The sequence below is a fragment of the Bombina bombina genome, chromosome 4 (genome assembly GCF_027579735.1).
Source record: "Bombina bombina isolate aBomBom1 chromosome 4, aBomBom1.pri, whole genome shotgun sequence".
Lineage (NCBI taxonomy): Eukaryota > Metazoa > Chordata > Amphibia > Anura > Bombinatoridae > Bombina > Bombina bombina.
In genome coordinates, this window is record NC_069502.1 from 495051982 (window position 1) to 495073358 (window position 21377).

The window sequence follows — 21377 nt, forward strand, 5'->3', positions numbered from 1 at the left end:
AAGAAGGTTTGGAGAAAGGATTATCTGCAAGTTCTCTGAAGGGACAGATCTCTGCTTTATCTGTTTTACTTCACAAAAGACTGGCAGCTGTGCCAGATGTTCAAGCATTTGTTCAGGCTCTGGTTAGGATCAAGCCTGTTTACAGACCTTTGACTCCTCCCTGGAGTCTAAATCTAGTTCTTTCAGTTCTTCAAGGGGTTCCGTTTGAACCCTTACATTCCGTAGATATTAAGTTATTATCTTGGAAAGTTTTGTTTTTGGTTGCAATTTCTTCTGCTAGAAGAGTTTCAGAGTTATCTGCTCTGCAGTGTTCTCCGCCCTATATGGTGTTCCATGCAGATAAGGTGGTTTTGCGTACTAAGCCTGGTTTTCTTCCGAAAGTTGTTTCCAACAAAAATATTAACCAGGAGATAGTTGTACCTTCTTTGTGTCCGAATCCAGTTTCAAAGAAGGAACGTTTGTTACACAATTTGGACGTAGTCCGTGCTCTAAAATTCTATTTAGAGGCTACTAAAGATTTCAGACAAACATCTTCCTTGTTTGTTGTTTATTCTGGTAAAAGGAGAGGTCAAAAAGCGACTTCTACCTCTCTTTCCTTTTGGCTTAAAAGCATTATCTGATTGGCTTATGAGACTGCCGGACGGCAGCCTCCTGAAAGAATCACAGCTCACTCCACTAGGGCTGTGGCTTCCACATGGGCCTTCAAGAACGAGGCTTCTGTTGACCAGATATGTAAGGCAGCGACTTGGTCTTCACTGCACACTTTTGCCAAATTTTACAAATTTGATACTTTTGCTTCTTCGGAGGCTATTTTTGGGAGAAAGGTTTTGCAAGCCGTGGTGCCTTCCATTTAGGTGACCTGATTTGCTCCCTCCCTTCATCCGTGTCCTAAAGCTTTGGTATTGGTTCCCACAAGTAAGGATGACGCCGTGGACCGGACACACCAATGTTGGAGAAAACAGAATTTATGCTTACCTGATAAATTACTTTCTCCAACGGTGTGTCCGGTCCACGGCCCGCCCTGGTTTTTTAATCAGGTCTGATGAATTATTTTCTCTAACTACAGTCACCACGGTATCATATGGTTTCTCCTATATATATTTCCTCCTGTCCGTCGGTCGAATGACTGGGGTGGGCGGAGCCTAGGAGGGATCATGTGACCAGCTTTGCTGGGACTCTTTGCCATTTCCTGTTGGGGAAGAGAATATCCCACAAGTAAGGATGACGCCGTGGACCGGACACACCGTTGGAGAAAGTAATTTATCAGGTAAGCATAAATTCTGTTTTTGATGTACATTGAGTCTTAAGAAGAATCAAAACGTGACCAGCGCCAAATATACAATAACACACACTCCAACTAGTTAAAGGGATCTTACTAATCCCTAAATGCAAAGAGACAACTAAATTAAAAAGGGGAGACTAGGGAGCGCTCCGAACAGAGCTAAAGTGTTAATATTATTGGAAAGACAAATGAACAAATATTATGGGGGGTAGTTATCAACGTGTCAACTTTCCTGCCTTCGCCGGCCCAATACGCCCGCCTAAGCTCGCCTCACATCGCCGCCGCGGACCTGAAAAAATTCGCCTAAGTTATCAAGTAAAGCTGTCAAAAAGCCGCGGGGCGATGAGCAGCGGACTGTGAGAGTTATCACTCATCCGATCTCGCTGCTCTTCGGCTGTTTGACAGCTTTCTTGCTAGCCTGTCACTAAGCACTCACACTAAACTACACTGTTCTACCCCCTATACCGGTGCCCCCGGAGCCCCCCGCAACTAAAAAAAGTTACTAACCCCTAAACCGCCGCCCCTAGACCCCGCCGCAAGTCTTATAAATGTATTAACCCCTAAACCGCCGCTCCCGGACACCGCTGCCACCTACATTATACCTAGTAACCCCTATCCTGCCCCCCTATACCGTCGCCCTCTATAATAAAGTTATTAACCCCTATCCTGCTGATCCCGCACCTCGCCGCAAATAAATAAATAGTTTAACCCCTAAACCGCCGTTCCCTGAACCCGCCGCAACCTATATTAAATTTATTAACCCCTATACTGCCCCCCCCTACACTGTCGCCACCTATAATAAATGTATTAACCCTATCCTGCCCCCCACTACGCTGCCGCCACTGTAATAAAATTATTAACCCCTAAACCTAAGTCTAACACTAACCCTAACACCCCCCTAACTTAAATATTATTTAAATAAATCTAAATAATATTTCTCTTATTAACTAAGTTAATCCTATTTAAAACTAAATACTTACCTTTAAAATAAACCCTAATATAGCTACAATATAAATAATAATTATATTGTAGCTATCTTAGGATTTATTTTTATTTTACAGGTACCTTTCAATTTATTTTAACTAGGTACAATAGCTATTAAATAGTTATTAACTATTTAATAGCTTACCTAACTAAAATAAAGTGAAATTTACCTGTAAACTAAAAACTAACCTAAGTTACAATTACAACTAACACTACACTATACTTTAATAAATTATTCCTATTTAAAATAAATACTTACCTGTAAAATAAACCCTAAGATAGCTACAATATAATTAATAATTACATTGTAGCTATCTTAGGATTTATATTTATTTTACAGGTAACTTTGTATTTATTTTAGCTAGTTAGAATAGTTATTAAATAGTTATTAACTATTTAATAACTACCTAGCTAAAAGAAATACAAAATTACCTGTAAAATAAATCCTAACCTAAGTTACAATTAAACCTAACACTACACTATCATTAAATTAAATAAATAAATTACCTACAAATAACTACAATTAAATACAATTACATAAACTAACTAAAGTACAAAAAATAAAAAAAGCTAAGTTACAAAAAATAAGTTACAAACATTTAAAAAAATATTACAACAATTTTAAGCTACTTACACCTAATCTAAGCCCCCTAATAAAATAACAAACCCCCCAAAATAAAAAAAATGCCCTACCCTATTCTACATTAAAAAAGTTCAAAGCTCTTTTACCTTACCAGCCCTTAAAAGGGCCTTTTGTGGGGGCATGCCCCAAGGAATTCAGCTCTTTTGCCTGTAAAAGAAAAATACAACCCCCCCAACATTAAAACCCACCACCCACATACCCCTTATCTAACCCAAACCCCCCTTAAAATAACCTAACACTAATCCCCTGAAGATCATCCTACCTTTAGTCGTCTTCACTCAGCCGAGCCACCGATGGAACTGAAGAGGACATCCGGACCGGCAGAAGTGATCCTCCAAGGGGCGCTGAAGAAATCTTCCATCCGATGAAGTGATCCTCCAAGCGGCGCTGAAGAAATCTTCCATCCGGGCGAGGTCATCTTCCAAGAGGCGCTGAAGAAGTCTCTATCCGGGCGAGGTCATCTTTCAAGCCGGGTCTTGAATCTTCATCCCGCCGACGCGGAACATCCTTCTTTCCCGACGGACTACCGACGAATGAAGGCTCCTTTAAGGGACGTCATCCAAGATGGCGTCCCTTCAATTCCGATTGGCTGATAGGATTCTATCAGCCAATCGGAATTAAGGTAGGAAAAATCTGATTAGCTGATTGAATCAGCCAATCAGATTCAAGTTCAATCCGATTGGCTGATCCAATCAGCCAATCAGATTGAGCTCGCATTCTATTGGCTGATCGGAACAGCCAATAGAATGCGAGCTCAATCTGATTGGCTGATCAGATTTTTCCTACCTTAATTCCGATTGGCTGATAGAATCCTATCAGCCAATCGGAATTGAAGGGACGCCATCTTGGATGACGTCCCTTAAAGGAGCCTTCATTCGTCGGTAGTCCGTCAGGAAAGAAGGATGTTCCGCGTCGGCGGGATGAAGATTCAAGACCCGGCTTGAAAAATGACCTCGCCCGGATAGAAGACTTCTTCAGCGCCTCTTGGAAGATGACCTCGCCCGGATGGAAGATTTCTTCAGCGCCGCTTGGAGGATCACTTAATCGGATGGAAGATTTCTTCAGCGCCCCTTGGAGGATCACTTCTGTCGGTCCGGATGTCCTCTTCGTCGGCTGAGTGAAGACGACTAAAGGTAGGATGATCTTCAGGGGATTAGTGTTAGGTTATTTTAAGGGGGGTTTGGGTTAGATTAGGGGTATGTGGGTGGTGGGTTTTAATGTTGGGGGGGTTGTATTTTTCTTTTACAGGCAAAAGAGCTGAATTCTTTGGGGCATGCCCCCACAAAAGGCCCTTTTAAGGGCTGGTAAGGTAAAAGAGCTTTGAACTTTTTTAATGTAGAATAGGGTAGGGCATTTTTTTATTTTGGGGGGTTTGTTATTTTATTAGGGAGCTTAGATTAGGTGTAAGTAGCTTAAAATTGTTGTAATATTTTTTTAAATGTTTGTAACTTATTTTTTTTATTTTTTGTAACTTAGTTTATGTAATTGTATTTAATTGTAGTTATTTGTAGGTAATTTATTTATTTAATTTAATGATAGTGTAGTGTTAGGTTTAATTGTAACTTAGGTTAGGATTTATTTTACAGGTAATTTTGTATTTCTTTTAGCTAGGTAGTTATTAAATAGTTAATAACTATTTAATAACTATTCTAACTAGCTAAAATAAATACAAAGTTACCTGTAAAATAAATATAAATCCTAAGATAGCTACAATGTAATTATTAATTATATTGTAGCTATCTTAGGGTTTATTTTACAGGTAAGTATTTATTTTAAATAGGAATAATTTATTAAAGTATAGTATAGTGTTAGGTGTAATTGTAACTTAGGTTAGTTTTTAGTTTACAGGTAAATTTCTCTTTTTTTTAGCTAGGTAAGCTATTAAATAGTTAATAACTATTTAATAGCTATTGTACCTAGTTAAAATAAATTAAAAGGTACCTGTAAAATAAAAATAAATCCTAAGATAGCTACAATATAATTATTATTTATATTGTAGCTATATTAGGGTTTATTTTAAAGGTAAGTATTTAGTTTTAAATAGGATTAACTTAGTTAATAAGAGAAATATTATTTAGATTTATTTAATTAATATTTAAGTTAGGGGGGTGTTAGGGTTAGTGTTAGACTTATGTTTAGGGGTTAATAATTTTATTACAGTGGCGGCAGCGTAGTGGGGGGCAGGATAGGGGTTAATAAATTTATTATAGGTGGCGACGGTGTATGGGGGGCAGGATAGGAGTTAATAAATTTATTATAGGTGGCGACGGTGTAGGGGGGGCAGGATAGGGGTTAATAATTTTATTATAGAGGGCTGCGGTATAGGAGGGGCAGGATAGGGGTTACTAGGTATAATGTAGGTGGCGGTGGGCTCCGGGAGTGGCGGTTTAGGGGTTAATATGTATAGAGTAGCTTGCGGTGGGCTCCGGGAGCGGGGGTTAATATGTATAATGTATCTTGCGGTGGGCTCCGGGAGCGGCGGTTTAGGGGGTAATAACTTTATTTAGTTGCGGCGGTGTAGGGGGGACAGATTAGTGGTGTTTAGACTCGGGGTACATGTTAGGGTGTTAGGTGCAGACATCTCCCATAGGAATCAATGGGATGTCTGGCAGAAGCGAACTTGTACTTTCGCTATGGTCAGACTCCCATTGATTCCTATGGGATCCACCGCCTCCAGGGTGGCGGTTTGAAAACCAGGTACGCTGGGCCGGAAAAGTGCCGAGCGTACCTGCTAGTTTTTTGATAACTAGCAAAAGTAGTCAGATTGTGCCACACTTGTGTGCGGAACATCTGTAGTGACGTAAGAATCGATCTGTGTCGGACTGAGTCCGGCGGATCGAAGTTTACGTCACAAAATTCTACTTTTGCCGGTCTGTAGCCTTTGATAACTAAGGCAAATCAGCCTCGCCACAAATACGCTGCGGAATTCCAGCGTATTTGAGGTTGACGGCTTGATAACTACCCCCCTATATCTAATCCTAAAGGCCAATGTAGAAGATTAACCGCAGTGGCTAGGAAGCCAGATGTAACAAAATATCTATTTGATGTAACAGAATGGTGCTGGTTCCAAAGTAAATAATATTTAATATTTAGACATATAAGTAATAAAAAATACAAAATACAAAAATAATAAGGTCGACCTTAGAACACAATTAATAGTACAATAAATATAAGTGCAATTGATATATCAGTGCAATGAATATAGATGCAGAAAAATAAAAACGAATGTTAAAAAAATATTAACAATGCAAGTCACAAAGATAAAATGTTGTGGTTATTTGTAAGACAAGCACACTCTCTGACTAGAGAGGGAAATGAGGGAAATCTGTAACCAGTGTCTAGTCCACAAACAGATCCTTTGGGGAAACAGGATATGAACCCAAGTGCACTGTCCTCTTAAATAGATGATTAAAGAATCAGTATCCTCCTGTATGTAGAGAGTAGGAGTTTCTTTTAGTGCAATATCACAGACAACAAAATGATAAAAAAACAATCCGTACTCACAGTAAAAACTGCTATAGCTGGCGTCTAGATACGCTGTCGGATCTTTTCCTGTATGGAGTTGTATATCCGCTGTATATTTGACTGCCGTGGGGTCTCGGTAATCTCTCAAATATATTGCAAACTCCAGCAAATATATCAGGTGGCAAACTCAATAGTTACAGTCTCTGACAGAATATAGAAGCTGACTGGCCAGGTAATCTCCACCGAATTTAGACACAAGATATGACATAGCATCAAAATAACAGCACTGCCCAGAGTCAGGTCTGTAAATCAATCAGTTTAACAGGTGTGCTCCACATTGGAGTCACGTCAGCAACGCGTTTCAAAATTAGTTTCTTTGTCAAGCTCATGTCTAAATATTAAATATTATTTACTTTGGAACCAGCACCATTCTGTCACATCAAATAGATATTTTGTTACATCTGGCTTCCTAGCCACTGCGGTTAATCTTCTACATTGGCCTTTAGGATTAGATATAATTGTTCATTTGTCTTTCCAATAATATTAACACTTTAGCTCTGTTCGGAGCGCTTCCTAGTCTCCCCTTTTTTTATTTAATTGTACATTGAGTCTTGAGTCATTGATGTCTGATTTTTCCAGGTTCTCTTAAAGGGTCAGTAAAGGCATTGAACTCTCATGATTCAGATACAGCATGCAGGTAAAAAAAAAAACAACAACTGTCAAATTCACTTTAAAATGATGGCAAATCATAGCGTGTCAAAAACACTAGAATTTACCAGCACTAAAAATAAAGGTGACCTTCATTCAAAAGTTTAAAAACAAAACTGTGTAGATTGTACCTTTATTTTGTCACTGCTTCACTACTAACCTAAGCAGCTCCAGATGCCTACAGCAAAAGTTGTTGTTTTTTCTCAATGAGATGACTTTTCCACCCTTTAGCCAATAGACGTGCAGTAAAGCCGCAGTGAAATAAAGGTTTAACACAGTTTTTTTTTAAACTCATAAATGAAGGTCACCTTTATTTTTAGTGCTGGTAAATCCTAGCGTTTTTGAAACGCTAAGATTTACCATCACTTACAGAGCACACTTTCTGAGGCACCAGCTGCTATTAAGCATGTGCAAGAAATCATAGTATATATGTTTTACTTATAGAAGTCTCTGATTGGTTGATGGCTGTAACACGATGCAGGGTACAAGGAAGTAAAGAGCATCACAATGCACAATACCAAGCATCGACTGGAGTGGTGTAAAGTGTGCTGCCACTGGACTCTGGAGAAGTGGAAATGTGTTCTCTGGAGTGATGAATCATGGTTAAATCTCTGGCGGTTTGATATAATCTGGGTGTAGTGGATGCCATGAGAACACTACCAACCTGACTGCTTACTGTAAAGTTTGGTGGAGGAGTAATGGTGGTCTGGGGTTGTTTTTCAGGGTTTGGCTAGGCCCCTTAGTCCCAGTAAAGGGTCATCTTAATGCTACTGGATACAAAGACATTTTAGACAATTTGGTGCTTCCAACTTTGTGAAAATAGTTTGTGGTAGGCCCTTCCCTATTCCAGCATGATTGTGAGCCTTGTGCACAAAGCAAGGACCATGAAGACATGGTTTAACGAGTTTGGTGTGGAGGAACTTGAGTGGCCTGCACAGAGACCTGAATCAACTCAATTGAACACCTTTGGAATGAATTGAAATGCTGATTGTGAGCCAGTCCTTCTTGTCCAAAATCAGTGCTTGACCTCACAAATGCTCTTTTGGCTGAATGGGCACACATACCCACAGACACACTCCAAAATCTTGTGGAATGTCTCCCCAGAAGAGTTGCAGCAAAGGGAAGGGGGGGGGGGGGCAAATCCATATTATTGCCCATGGTTTTGGAAAGGGATGTATAATAAAATTCATACAGGTGTCAACATACTTTTGGCCATATGTATATATATATATATATATATATATATATATACATATATAAATATATATATATATATATATATATATATATATATATATATCTTTTAAGTGGATTATTACTTAGAAGTTAATGTAATAAAATATTAAGCATATTTCATATCTACTTTCAGTCTTTTGTTTTGAAAAGCATTCTGTTAGCAGAGAACATGGACTCTTAAAATCAAGCAGGTGGCTTTGACAATATAAGGATTAGTTTTGGTTCAAAATGTCAAATCCTAAAAACATCCCTTGTTTAGCTTTTCATGGAAAATCCTGTTTTGCTAATACACATTTAACGGTTGACAAGATGAATTTTCCGAAAATGTATGTTATGGTCTAGAGATATAGTGGATCATTTGTATAGCCTGATAAAAAAAAAAACAATAGATTTGTGTTTACCTGCTGAGATCTGAGTTTTGCAGCGTCTATCTCTTCCACCATTTGTGTTACGGTGTTGCTTACTAATCTGTACCGCTCATTATCTTCTGTAACCATCCTGTCAAGTCCTCCCCTCGCTCTCCATGGGACTAGTTCCAGTAAAGCACTGCTGACTTCATTCAAGGAGTCTAACAAAGCCTTATTGGACTTGGCCTCTTGCTTTAATTCCTGAGGAAAAATGAATAGATGTAAGTATGCTACAAGCACTTACAAGTGTTACACAGTAACCAGATACATAAATAAAAAAAAGTTCTAATGATTAAAAGGAACATATTAATTTTTGCATATGAAATAGCACTAGTTTAATATTTTCTGCAAGTAAAAAGGCTAAGTTAAACATATGTTAGAGCATATGTGTGTAAAATCTACTGAAGCATCAGTTCACTGGCTCATAACCACAGCTCTTGCAGTTCTATTGGTGGGCAGGAATATGCTTCCACAAACATTAAAAAGTTGTTTTTAAGTGCTGCAATATATTATAAACTACCATTGTTTAGCTGTAACAAAGAAATAAGTTAGCTTTAATATTTAAATGGACATTGAAATGCAAAAATGACATGCTCTAACTCAGAGTATTTTATTTTAGCTCTACCGACACTGCAAGTATGTACGTTTAATCTCTGAAAAGGACCAGTGATGCTAATATTACAAACATACTATATTACATATTCTAACGAAATTAGAACAGAGGTTCTTAATCTTTTTTACAATTACAGACTGACAATGGATTTCCCAATATGTCCCTATATGGGGGTATAGGGACATATTTGTCAAGACTGTTGAAATCATTATCATCATTAGCTCTATAAGGTACCTATATGACTTCAAAGCTTGGTTTTATTTTACATATGGACATCTAGGAACAGAACAGCTAAAAGAAAATCTAGCAATATAGCAAATATAGCAATTGGCAATACTGGCACATCAGCAAATCAATACTGGTAAGTGTTAAGACCCCGTGTAGAGTTATCTGACAGCTGATTGGTTAGCAGCTTTGCCACCTCAATCTGTTTTGAAAACAATCGCCTAGATTTAGAGTTCTGCGTTAGCCGTCAAAACCAGCGTTAAGGGCAACTAACGCTGGTTTTGGCCGCCCGCTGGTATTTAGAGTCAGTCAGGAAAAGGTCTAACGCCCACTTTCAAGCCGGAACAGCCAATAGAATGCAAGCTCAATCTGATTGGCTGATCCAATCAGCCAATCGGATTGAACTTGAATCTGATTGGCTGATTCAATCAGCCAATCAGATTTTTCCTACCTTAATTCCGATTGGCTGATAGAATCCTATCAGCCAATCGGAATTCGAGGGACGCCATCTTGGATGACGTCATTTAAAGGAACCTTCATTCGTCGTAAGTCCGTCCGTGAAGAAGGATGGCTCTGCGTCGGCTGCTTCAAGATGGTCCTGTTCCGCGCCGGATGGAAGAAGATAGAAGATGCCGCCTGCATGAAGATGTCTGCCGGTCCGGATGTCCTCTTCTGCCCGGAAAGGATGAAGACTTCGGACCCTCTTCTGGACGGATTGTGATAACCGGCTGGGTGAAGATAAGGTAGGAAGATCTTCAGGGGCTTAGTGTTAGGTTTTTTAAGGGGAGTTTGGGTGGGTTAGATTAGGGGTATGTGGGTGGTGGGTTGTAATGTTGGGGGGGGGGTATTGTATGTTTTTTTTACAGGCAAAAGAGCTGTTTTCTTTGGGGCATGCCCCGCAAAAGGCCCTTTTAAGGGCTGGTAAGGTAATAGAGCTGTTAACTTTTTATTTTAGAATAGGGTAGGGCATTTTATTTTTTTATTTTGAGGGGGCTTTGTTATTTTTTTAGGGCGCTTAGAGTAGGTGTAATTAGTTTAAAATTCTTGTAATCTTTTTTTTTTTTTTGTAATTTAGTGTTTTGTTTTTTTTGTAATTTAGTTTAGTTGATTTAATTGTAGGTAATTGTAGGTAGTTTAGTTAATTTATTTATTGATAGTAATTGTAACTTAGGTTAGGATTTATTTTACAGGTAATTTTGTATTTATTTTAACTAGGTAGCTATTAAATAGTTAATAACTATTTAATAGCTATTGTACCTAGTTAAAATAAATACAAAGTTGCCTGTAAAATAAATATAAATCCTAAAATAGCTACAATATAATTATTTGTTATATTGTAGCTATATTAGGGTTTATTTTACAGGTAAGTATTTAGCTTTAAATAGAATTAATTTATTTAATAAGAGATAATTTATTTCGTTAGATAAAAATGATATTTAACTTAGGGGGGTGTTAGTGTTAGACTTAGCTTTAGGGGTTAATACATTTATTAGAGTAGCAGCGAGGTCCGGTCGGCAGATTAGGGGTTAATACTTGAAGTTAGGTGTCAAAGATGTTAGGGAGGGCAGATTAGGGGTTAATACAATTTATTATAGGGTTTGCAAGGCGGGAGTGCGGCGGTTTAGGGGTTAATACATTTATTATAGTGGCGGCGAGGTCCGGTCGGCAGATTAGGGGTTAAAGGGACAGTAAAGTCAAAAAAAAACTTTAATTTTTCAAATAGGCCATGTAATTTTAAACAACTTTCCAATTTTCTTTTATCAACAATTTTGCTTTGTTCTCTTGGTATTCTAGTTGAAAGCAAACCTAGGGAGGCACATATGATAATCTCTAAGTATTTTATTTACTTTTCATAGCAGGGGAGAGCAAGCTCATGTAGGCCATATAGATAGCATTGTGATCACGCACATGGCTAGTGGCAGACACTGCACTAATTGGCTAAAATGCAACTATATGCAAAATAACTAAAAGTCATGTGATTAGGAGCGGTCAGAAGATGCTTAGATACAAGTTTGTCACAGAAGTAAAAAGTTTATTAATATAACAGTGTTGGTTTTGCAAAAAACTGGGGAATGGGTAATAAAGGGATTATCTATCTTTTTAAACAACAAAAATTCTGGTGTTGACTGTCCCTTTAATAAGTGTAGGTAAGGTAGCGGCGACGTTGGGGGAGGCAGATTAGGGGTTAATAATATAATGCAGGGGTCAGCGATAGCGGGGGCGGCAGATTAGGGGTTAATAAGTGTAAGGTTAGGGGTGTTTAGACTCGGGGTTCATGTTAGGGTGTTAGGTGCAGACTTAGGAAGTGTTTCCCCATAGGAAACAATGGGGCTGCGTTAGGAGCTGAACGCTGCTTTTTTGCAGGTGTTAGGTTTTTTTTTCAGCTCAAACTGCCCCATTGTTTCCTATGGGGAAATCGTGCATGAGCACGTTTTTCAAGCTGGCCGCTACCGTAAGCAACGCTGGTATTTAGAGTTGAAGTGGCGGTAAATTATGCTCTACGCTCCCTTTTTGGAGCCTAACGCAGCCCTTCAGAGAACTCTAAATACCAGCGGTATTTAAAAGGTGCGGGGGGAAAAAAACACGCGTAGCTAACGCACCCCTTGGGCCGCAAAACTCTAAATCTAGCCGAGTGATATTAATAATCTGATTTAACAACATGTTTGCTTTATTATTCAGAGCTGAAGTCTTATACCCGCATCATTTGGTTTCGATACCCCGGTTAAGAACCCTGAGTTATAGTTTGTCATTTTGACTCTAGTGTCTGTTTAATATAATTTTTTCAAGTCTAAAGTGAGTTAAACTGTAATTAAATTGTACAAATGTTAATTCCAAGAGTTACAATAAAAGCAGACAACATGAAGGGATTATTACTGTAGCATATATATATATATATATATATATATATATAATATTTTGACAAATATTTGACCTATAAAATATTAAATCCTTATGTATAAAAGCATAATATAAATATTTTATGTTTCTTAATCTTCAGTCAAAGAAATTACATTTGATGAAATACTTTCCTCCAAATACTTATGTTCAAATGACCACCTACTTGTATCCCCCCTCCATAACGCATAAAAGAAATAGAAGTAAAATAATAATTATGAACAAACTAACAAGGCTGTAAAACTAAGGTTTACTAATAAGCAGGAGAAATTAAAGGGTAGTTAACAAGCAAAAGCATTGCGGCCCTGGAAGACCTGGGTGGGCAAGAGAATATCAGACATTAAGCTCTATATTTTTATGCACTAAGCAGTAATTTAGAGCAACAAGGTTTTCCAAGAAAACACCATACATTCCTGGAAAAAGAAAACCCTTTTTGGATGATACAAATATAGAATTGTACTGAGAACATTGCTTTAGCTAACCCAGTAATCTTTTTTCACTTTTTTCCTTAGCAAAAAATGTTAATAGGAGCAACCACTTCCCAATAAATATTATATTATACAAGCTGATCATGTGCTCTGATTATGTGTGACTGCGTACATAAAATAAAACCTTTTCTTAGAATTTGTATAGGGTTTGCAAACTGGATACTCAGAAACTAAGCAATAAGCAAATATTTCATCATCTCTCCATAATATATGATTCAAAATAAATAACTGAGTAGTTAGATTTAACTCAGACAGATTCTAAAATTATTGTGAATTAAAGGAACAGTATATTGTAAAATAGTTTTTCCTTACTGTGTTTCCAATTACTTTTTTTTTACCAACAGCAGAGTATAACATGTATAAGAATTAGCTTTTTAGGGTTTATTTGTGTATATGAAATAGCGGATTTGTGTTTTGAAGCCACAACCTAATAAAATGGGTTAAGCGTATAGGTATAATCAGATCTCATTACTTTATCACATTGTGTAAATATACATGCTTCTTTATCTTATATCTGTCCATAAACCAATCAGTAATACTTTGAGAGAACAATAGAAAATTAACATTTTATTACCTTATCTCTTCTATACCTTACTGGGAGTGTAATTTCTTCTGCTGGCAGTGTTTACACAGTTAATCTATAGTTTGGGCATAAGGCCAGAAACTTTAAAGGGACAGTATACACTCATTTTCATATAACTGCATGTAATAGACACTACTATAAAGAATAAGATGCACAGATACTGATATAAAAATCCAGTATAAAACTGTTTAAAAACTTACTTAGAAGCTGTCAGTTTGGCTCTGTTGAAAAAGGTAGCTGGAAAGCCCACTGCAAGTGGCAAATAAAAAACTCCCCCCCCTCCCCCTTCTTTTACATATGAAAAGACCCTTTACACAATCAGGAGCAAGCTGGAGAAGGTAGCTGACAGTATTCACATAAAACTTTGGGGCTTGGTTAGGAGTCTGAAAATCAGAGCAATGATATTTAAAAATAAGCAAAACTATACATTTATTTAAAAAAAAAACTTTATGGGCTATATAAATAGATAATCTACAAAACATTTATGCAAAGAAAAAATGAGTGTATAATGTCCCTTTAAGAATAGTTACCACAGGCTAAATAAACTATTTCAAATGCCAATATAAGGGTAAAGGAGATACTTGTAAACAATTTAATGCACTCCAGCAGGTAAAGTGGATCATTGGGAACAAATTAAAGAGGAGTAAACTGTCCCTTTAATAAGTCTTCATGAATTAAAGGGACATGAAACACAAAGATTTTCTTTCATGATTCAGATTCAGAACACAATTTTAAACAACTTTCTAATTTACTTCTATTATTACTTCCTATGCGCTCAAAGGCATCCTCCTGCCTGCAAACTTTGTGGGAGTTACCCAGTCAGCTGATTTCTGTCTAGAAACCCTAAATAAGTGTCAACAACACATCTTACACACACACAGTATACTCATTCGCTATATATCATTATAGTTACGGACCATAATTATGTCCTATTGTAACAGAAACTAGCTGCAGTTCTTTTAATAGTGATATTAGGCTAGATCACTGTATCTATTATACCAACAGACATTATCATTAGTTAAAAAACACTGCTGATTAGGCTGTTATCATAGTTTCATATGAATATCACATCAACCGCAGTTTAAACTATCTGTTAAGAACTTAGCAACTTAGTTTCTAATAAAGATATTGGGTGTTGGTCTTATCAATGTGTATTAATAAATTATAGGGTTAACATAGTTTATCAAATATTCAATACAGGCGTTCCTATGCGCTCAAAGGCGTCCTCCTGCCTGTAAACTTTGTGGGGGTTACCCAGTCAGCCGATTCCTGGCTAAAGACCCTATATTAGTATATAATTACACCCATTAGCCCACCCACCGACGCGTTTTGTCACTAACAAACATATTAGGATACCCTGACAAAGTCAAGTTTGTTAGTGACGAAACACGTCGGTTGGCGGGGCTAATGGGGCAGCGTGTGTGATTATTGTTTGGTGCAATACACACAGTGATAATACCAATACTTAATATCTTTACCAGAATAGATATTTTGACAACGGTTGGAACTGTGATTGGTGTGTGTGTGTGCAATATGTGTCGTTGATACTTATATAGGGTCTTTAGCCAGGAATTGGCTGATTGGGTAACCCCCACAAAGTTTGCAGGCAGGAGGACGCCTTTGAGCACATAGGAACGCCTGTATTGAATGCTTGTCAAGCAAAGTTAACCCTATATTAAATACACCTTAACATCTACACGCTCCCCATTAGCCACCTGGCCCCTTCTTTGTCTTGTTTTTAAATTAGTGTTGGGTTCACATTCAATAGAATGATTGGATGTGACATTCCCCTTCCTTTTACCCAACAATAGATTAATGCTGTTGTTGTCCTTTTTTTTTAATAAAGTGTTCATTTTTAAATTCTCTCCTTTTGATATTATTAGTGTATAATTCTACACTGGGCTTAAAGCCCTAAATCCTTGATATACCCTAATATATTTGCAAGAACATTAGATGACTGCACTATTTCCAGCCATATAGTGCTCCAGACACCTACCTAGGTATCTTCTTCAACAAAGAATACAATGGGAACAAAGCAAATTTGATAATAGAAGTAAATTAGAAACTCTTTTAAAATACTATGCTCTTTCTAAATGACAAAATAATTGTTTGGGTTTCATACTCCCTAAAGGGAAATAAAGTGATTGCATTGCATATTATATGCATTTAAAGTAATTTTCTCAGCAAAATTAGCAGGATTTTGTCATTTCAGATGAGTCGATAAATATACTCCTAGAAAACTCTTGAGTATGTTTCCCATAACTTAGCGCTGAAAAATAAAAGTTTTCCAATTCTGAGCATTGGAAGTGCACATAGCAGACTTCACAAGCCTGATACATATCTGTCCCTAATAATCCTCAGTAGACTTTATTATTTAAGATACTGCAATACAGTGACCCTAGTTTGGCAATTAAAAAAAAACTGTAGCAAACACTGAATATTTTTACACTCAACTCAAAGCTCAGAATATTTTTACACTCAACTTGCATGTAAGTTTATTGGGAGAAAGTACAAAAATATTTTAACTTCAAGGTGTTTACTGTCCCTCTAAGTACGCAATATGCACATTAAAAGAGCACACTTGTTATGGTACAGGAAATATAGGTAAATTAAACATTGTGTTGTTTCTTTATAATGAGTTATTAAATATTTATGGGGTATATTATTGAGTTTAATGTCCCTTTAATGCCCCCATAAACACATTGTGCAACGTAGAGCCATTTATCTGGTAGATCTGGTTCATCTAATTGTGAGTAAGCCTGGGACATGTTAGCTTTGTTCATGATAACTAATGAATGAGAAATGACAGATGCAGAGAATGAAATGGCTCCAGAACAACAGCAGCGCTGCCTTTAGATTGTGCAGTGCAGGAAGAGAGACAGATCAAATGATCAAGAGTTTAAATGATTGTAATCTCCAATTAAATCTAAAGCCCAGAATGTAACTATAGCTGCTAATGCTTATTAAGGTATTTTGACAGCCCAGTTTATACGTTTGCATAAGATGATAATGGCTTTTTAAAAGCAATTAATGCTGCATCTTAGCTAGACCTTAAAGGGACAGTAAAGTTACAATTAAACATTTATGATTCAGAAAGACCAGGCAAATTTAAACAACTTTCCAATTTATTTTTATCATCAAATGTACTTTATTCTCTTGGTATGCTTTGTTGAAGTGTAAACCTGATAGAAGCTGAGGAGCGTGCATGTGTCCTTAGTAGTCTTTGGCAACAGTATTTGCAACAATGTATAATGTTACTATAAAAACTGTTGCAAAGACTGCTACTCACATAGGATTACCTAGGATTACTCTTTAACAAATGATACCAAGAGAACTAAGCATAATTAATAATGGAACGTTGTTAACAGTTTCATGATCTATCTAATCCATTTAAGGTTAATTTTGACTGTACTGTCCCTGTAAAGAGATATACGAATGCAGAAGAACTAAAATTAAAACAAATGAGTTAAGCACATCACTTAAAGGGATCGTTTCACCCCTTTAATGTGTTAGCAATGATCCACTTCTGGAGTGTATTTAATTGTTTGCAAACAGCTCCTTTACATTTATTTTGTTTTTTGAAGCAGCTGCTTTTTAACATTAGAAATCATTACCTACCAGTAAATATGAGTAACTTATTTTCTGTAAAAAAGCTATGTAAACAGGAGACAATGTCACTAATTAATTTCCCAGTGGGGAGCAGGTTAGAGATTTTTGCATCTGAAATAGTTGGTTATGCTCATTGAATTCCCCATCCATAATTAGCACTTCAATACCTAACAATTAGGCTTTGTGTTTAGACAGAGATAACATGAGCAGGTCTGTTTTACATGTAGGATCAGCCCATACACGTGGGCATATCCATGAGAACAGTAGGTGATGGCGTTAATGAGCAAAAAAGAAAAATAAACACAAAGAAACAATTTCCTAAATATGTATAACAAGTCATTTTAGAACATATTAAAGGGAAACAAATTTTATAGTACAGTGTCCCTTTAATATCCACCCTGGAGACTATTGATTGTAGTCCCAGAGCAGGCCACTGTCAGCTACAAGTGTGCAATGTGCTGGGACCCCCAATAGGGGGATAAACACGTTTAACAAGTGATATTAGTGTAAACATCATGCTCTAACAGATTAAAGTATTTTAGTGTTGCATTACAATCCCCATATATTAATTTTCACCTATTCTTTCCTAAATATGGGCAGGAATGGTAAAACTGGTTTGTTAAGCCAACAATTGTCAAATCTACAAAAAAATGGAATTCAGACTATTTCCCCTACATAAATATAGCAATGAAATTTGTAAAGAAAGTGAGTGCAAAAATGTACCAACTGTCATTTCCAATTAATAGAAATGTATGTTATTTGGGGAAAAGAGCAGTATCCATCTAATGTTTATTATTATGTTACTGATAATTACGCCTGTGAGGATTTTGCTGACCTTTATTAACTTTTGAAACTTACTTAAGAACATCTTTTGTTTGACATTATTTGAATAAATTCCAGAATGTATACATTCAAGTTACCGTTATAAGAGCTAGAGATTACGCACAAGTACTCATAATAAATGTAACTTCCATTGTTGTAAACACAGCCTCAAATTTAGACCATGATCTACCAGAACACTTTTAAACTATTTATGTTCCTACATATCCTCATATTAAGGAATCAGACTTACAGTGTCATGAGAGCTGTTCGGCTACTGCTGGATACCTTATAAGGTTTAAAAGCATTTCATATGAATCATACCTTCTTCCTCTCCTGTACATTGCTTAATCCGTCAGCTTTATGCTGCTGAGATTCATACTCCTTCAGTTCTACCTCCACCTTGTCCAACCACTTGCCCAGCTCCTCGTGTGTTGATTGGAACCGTGTTGCCAAACACAGAGCCTGTTCCAAGACTTTGGATACTTTTGAACTTAAGTTTGTGATGTCTGAATAGCGTGATTTGATGCTGTCCAATTTCTCTTGAATGACCACAACTTCGTCCCCTATAGTTTATAAGAAAAAAGGGTAAAAGCAGGGGCCTAGGTATGGTATTTGTATATCAATATAACAAACAATGCACATACCACACAAATTTAGCGGTCTCTAATATTAATATATTTCTATTTATAATATTTGAACAATTTTTTTAACAGCTGTGACACACAGACATACTGTATATATTTTATTCTAATAAATATATTTATAATATATTACAGAGCTCAAAATTTCAAATCCTAAACTAGTCAGGCCAAAACGTTATTCCCCACTTCTTATCCCACCCACTACCTGCTCCCACCACACCAGCTAGCCCCCTTGCATATGTTTAGTCGTTGTGAAACACCTTACAGTGCAGTATTTTTTATATTTTATACCATAACAAATTAAGTAATGCTACATACAGTAATAAAAAATAAATGAGTGCATAATAGTTAGCAACATCAACTAGAGGATCTGGAGAAAACAACAGCTGAATGGATAAAGGACGTTTTTGAACTGAGAGAGTGCAGAAAGAGAGTGCTAACAGTCATGAACGGTTATAGCAGACCTGGAGATTTTTTTTAAATAATTATAATCTTCTCCTTTTTACTCTTAACTCTCTTTCTCGACTCCCTCCTCTCTTCAGTCTCTCCTTTACCCTCTCCTTCTCTCTCAGGCCATATCTTCTCTTTACACTCTTTCTTTCCCCTCTCATATCTCCACTTTTTCTTTTTTTCTCTTTCACTCTCTCTTTCTTAACTCTATCATCTTCTTTACTCTCACTTTTCCTCTTCAAGCTCTCTCACTGCCCGTTAACCCTCTCAAAAGTATCAGTCTAAGCACTAATGGGGTCCATACAGCTCTTGAGGACTAACTTATCCTTTTTATATATATATAATATCCCTTCAAAGGATATTTTTAGCACATAGCCAAAAATGTGATTGTCAGTGCTGCAACAGGATTGTACATTTTTCATATACAGTATGCCAACTATGCTACTTATGACACGCTGACAGACTTCAGATAGTGGGTAAATGTTGATTGAACATTGACTCGCTATCTTTCACTCGCCCCTGGTCAGTGGGGGAATGAAAAACAATGACTTTTTAGTAACAGTTTTCATAAAGTAACAGAAAGTTGTATATTGAAAATATACATATTTCTATATAAACTTTGGTATACTACATAAATGATGTTACTATTAAATATATTATATTCAATAGTAACATTGTAGTATGCCAAAGTTTATAAAGAAATATGTATATATTCAATATACAACTTTATGTTCCTTTATGGAAACTGTTACTAAAAAGTCATTGTTTGAGTTTGCATTTTTAATTGCTTATACAAGGAGCGAAATTAGACTACATACACTTAATACAAGGGATGGTCTAAAGTATAAAATCACGTTTTATTTTGTTAGAGTATGTATTTTTTGCATTACTGGACATAGACACCTGTGTTTAACCCCACAAAGCATACAGGTAAACTCATGCCTAGGAAAATGCCAAACAGTCTGGTTAGCCAATAGGAAGAGGTGATATTACATGAACACCAATCAGGCTCTCTTTGTAACATGTAGTATTCGTTTTTAACATTTGCAATGGAACATTATTAATTTCACCATTAAGTGTTATTCTATTTGACTAATACAACTTTATAAATTACAAAATGAACAATCAGAGGCGTAACTAGAAATCACAGGGCCCAGGTGCAAGAATCCAAGCAGCCCCCCCCCCCCCCCTCCCAAAAAAAAAGTGAATTTAAAACTTTTTTTTCTTCTCACATTTTGTGTGTGCTGTATACATATATATATATATATATACACACATACTGTATATATATATGCCTGTGCTGTATACACACACATACTGTATATTTATATGACTGTGCTGTATACACACACATACTGTATATATATATGCCTGTGCTGTATACACACACATACTGTATATATATATATGCCTGTGCTGTATACACACACATACTGTATATTTATATGACTGTGCTGTATACACACACATACTGTATATAGCTGAATGTGCTGTATACACACACACACATATGTATATATATATCTTACTGTGAACAATAACTTAAATTAATGTGATAACTTTCTCTAGGCAAACAAAGTAATCTTTTTGATTGCAAAATATTTTGATTTGCTAAGCAGATGTCTCATTTTGTACTCATCAAGCTATTGTAGCTTTGCAGATCTCGGCACAAATTACTTCAGGATTGCTGTGCCTCTACTCTCTACATTCGTTTTTCTGTCATATTGAACTTTTTAAAAAGACAGTAAAGTAAAAGTTAAAACATCATGATTCAGGGACAGTAGTGTTTGCATCATTGTATAACGTTGCAAAAAATGCACGTGCACATTCTGTAGCTCCTATGTGTACTCTTAAAAAAGGATAGCAAGAAAATGAAGCAAATCTGATAACCAAAGTAGATTGGAAAGTTTAAATGTGCCTGGTCTTTCTGAATCACAAATATTTTATTTTGCCTTACTGCCCCTATATCTACAGGAGGAATAGTCACATAGATATTGAGATGTTATTACTCTGTCCTTCTCTAGTGCTAGAAAAAGAAAACAGCTGTTAAATAAATGGCACTCACCAGTTGTTTGCTTAAGTAGCTCCATCCCATTTTGTATGGCCTGGTCCACATTTTGTTTTCTAAGCACAACATCTTCCTGAAGAAGCTATAAACAAGCAATGAAGCAATTCAGTAATTATACAAAACCGTGGCACTCCCACCAGGTGTTACTTGACCTCAGCACAATTACTGCTATGCCAGCTCTATATACTGAACTAGATAATTCTAGGTCTTACAGAATGGCAAACGGGCCATACCCATAATGAGAAATACTCATGGTGC

At 36.6% G+C, this 21377-nt stretch overlaps 1 protein-coding gene across 1 annotated transcript in view; it reads right to left on the reverse strand.

Moving 5' to 3' along the window:
- LOC128656482 (dystonin-like) overlaps nucleotides 1-21377 on the reverse strand; it is a 958955-nt gene that overhangs the window by 100018 nt on the left and 837560 nt on the right. The window contains 3 exon segments of the mRNA XM_053710402.1: nucleotides 8720-8926; nucleotides 18282-18523; nucleotides 21117-21201. Coding sequence (XP_053566377.1) covers nucleotides 8720-8926; nucleotides 18282-18523; nucleotides 21117-21201 — 534 coding nt within the window.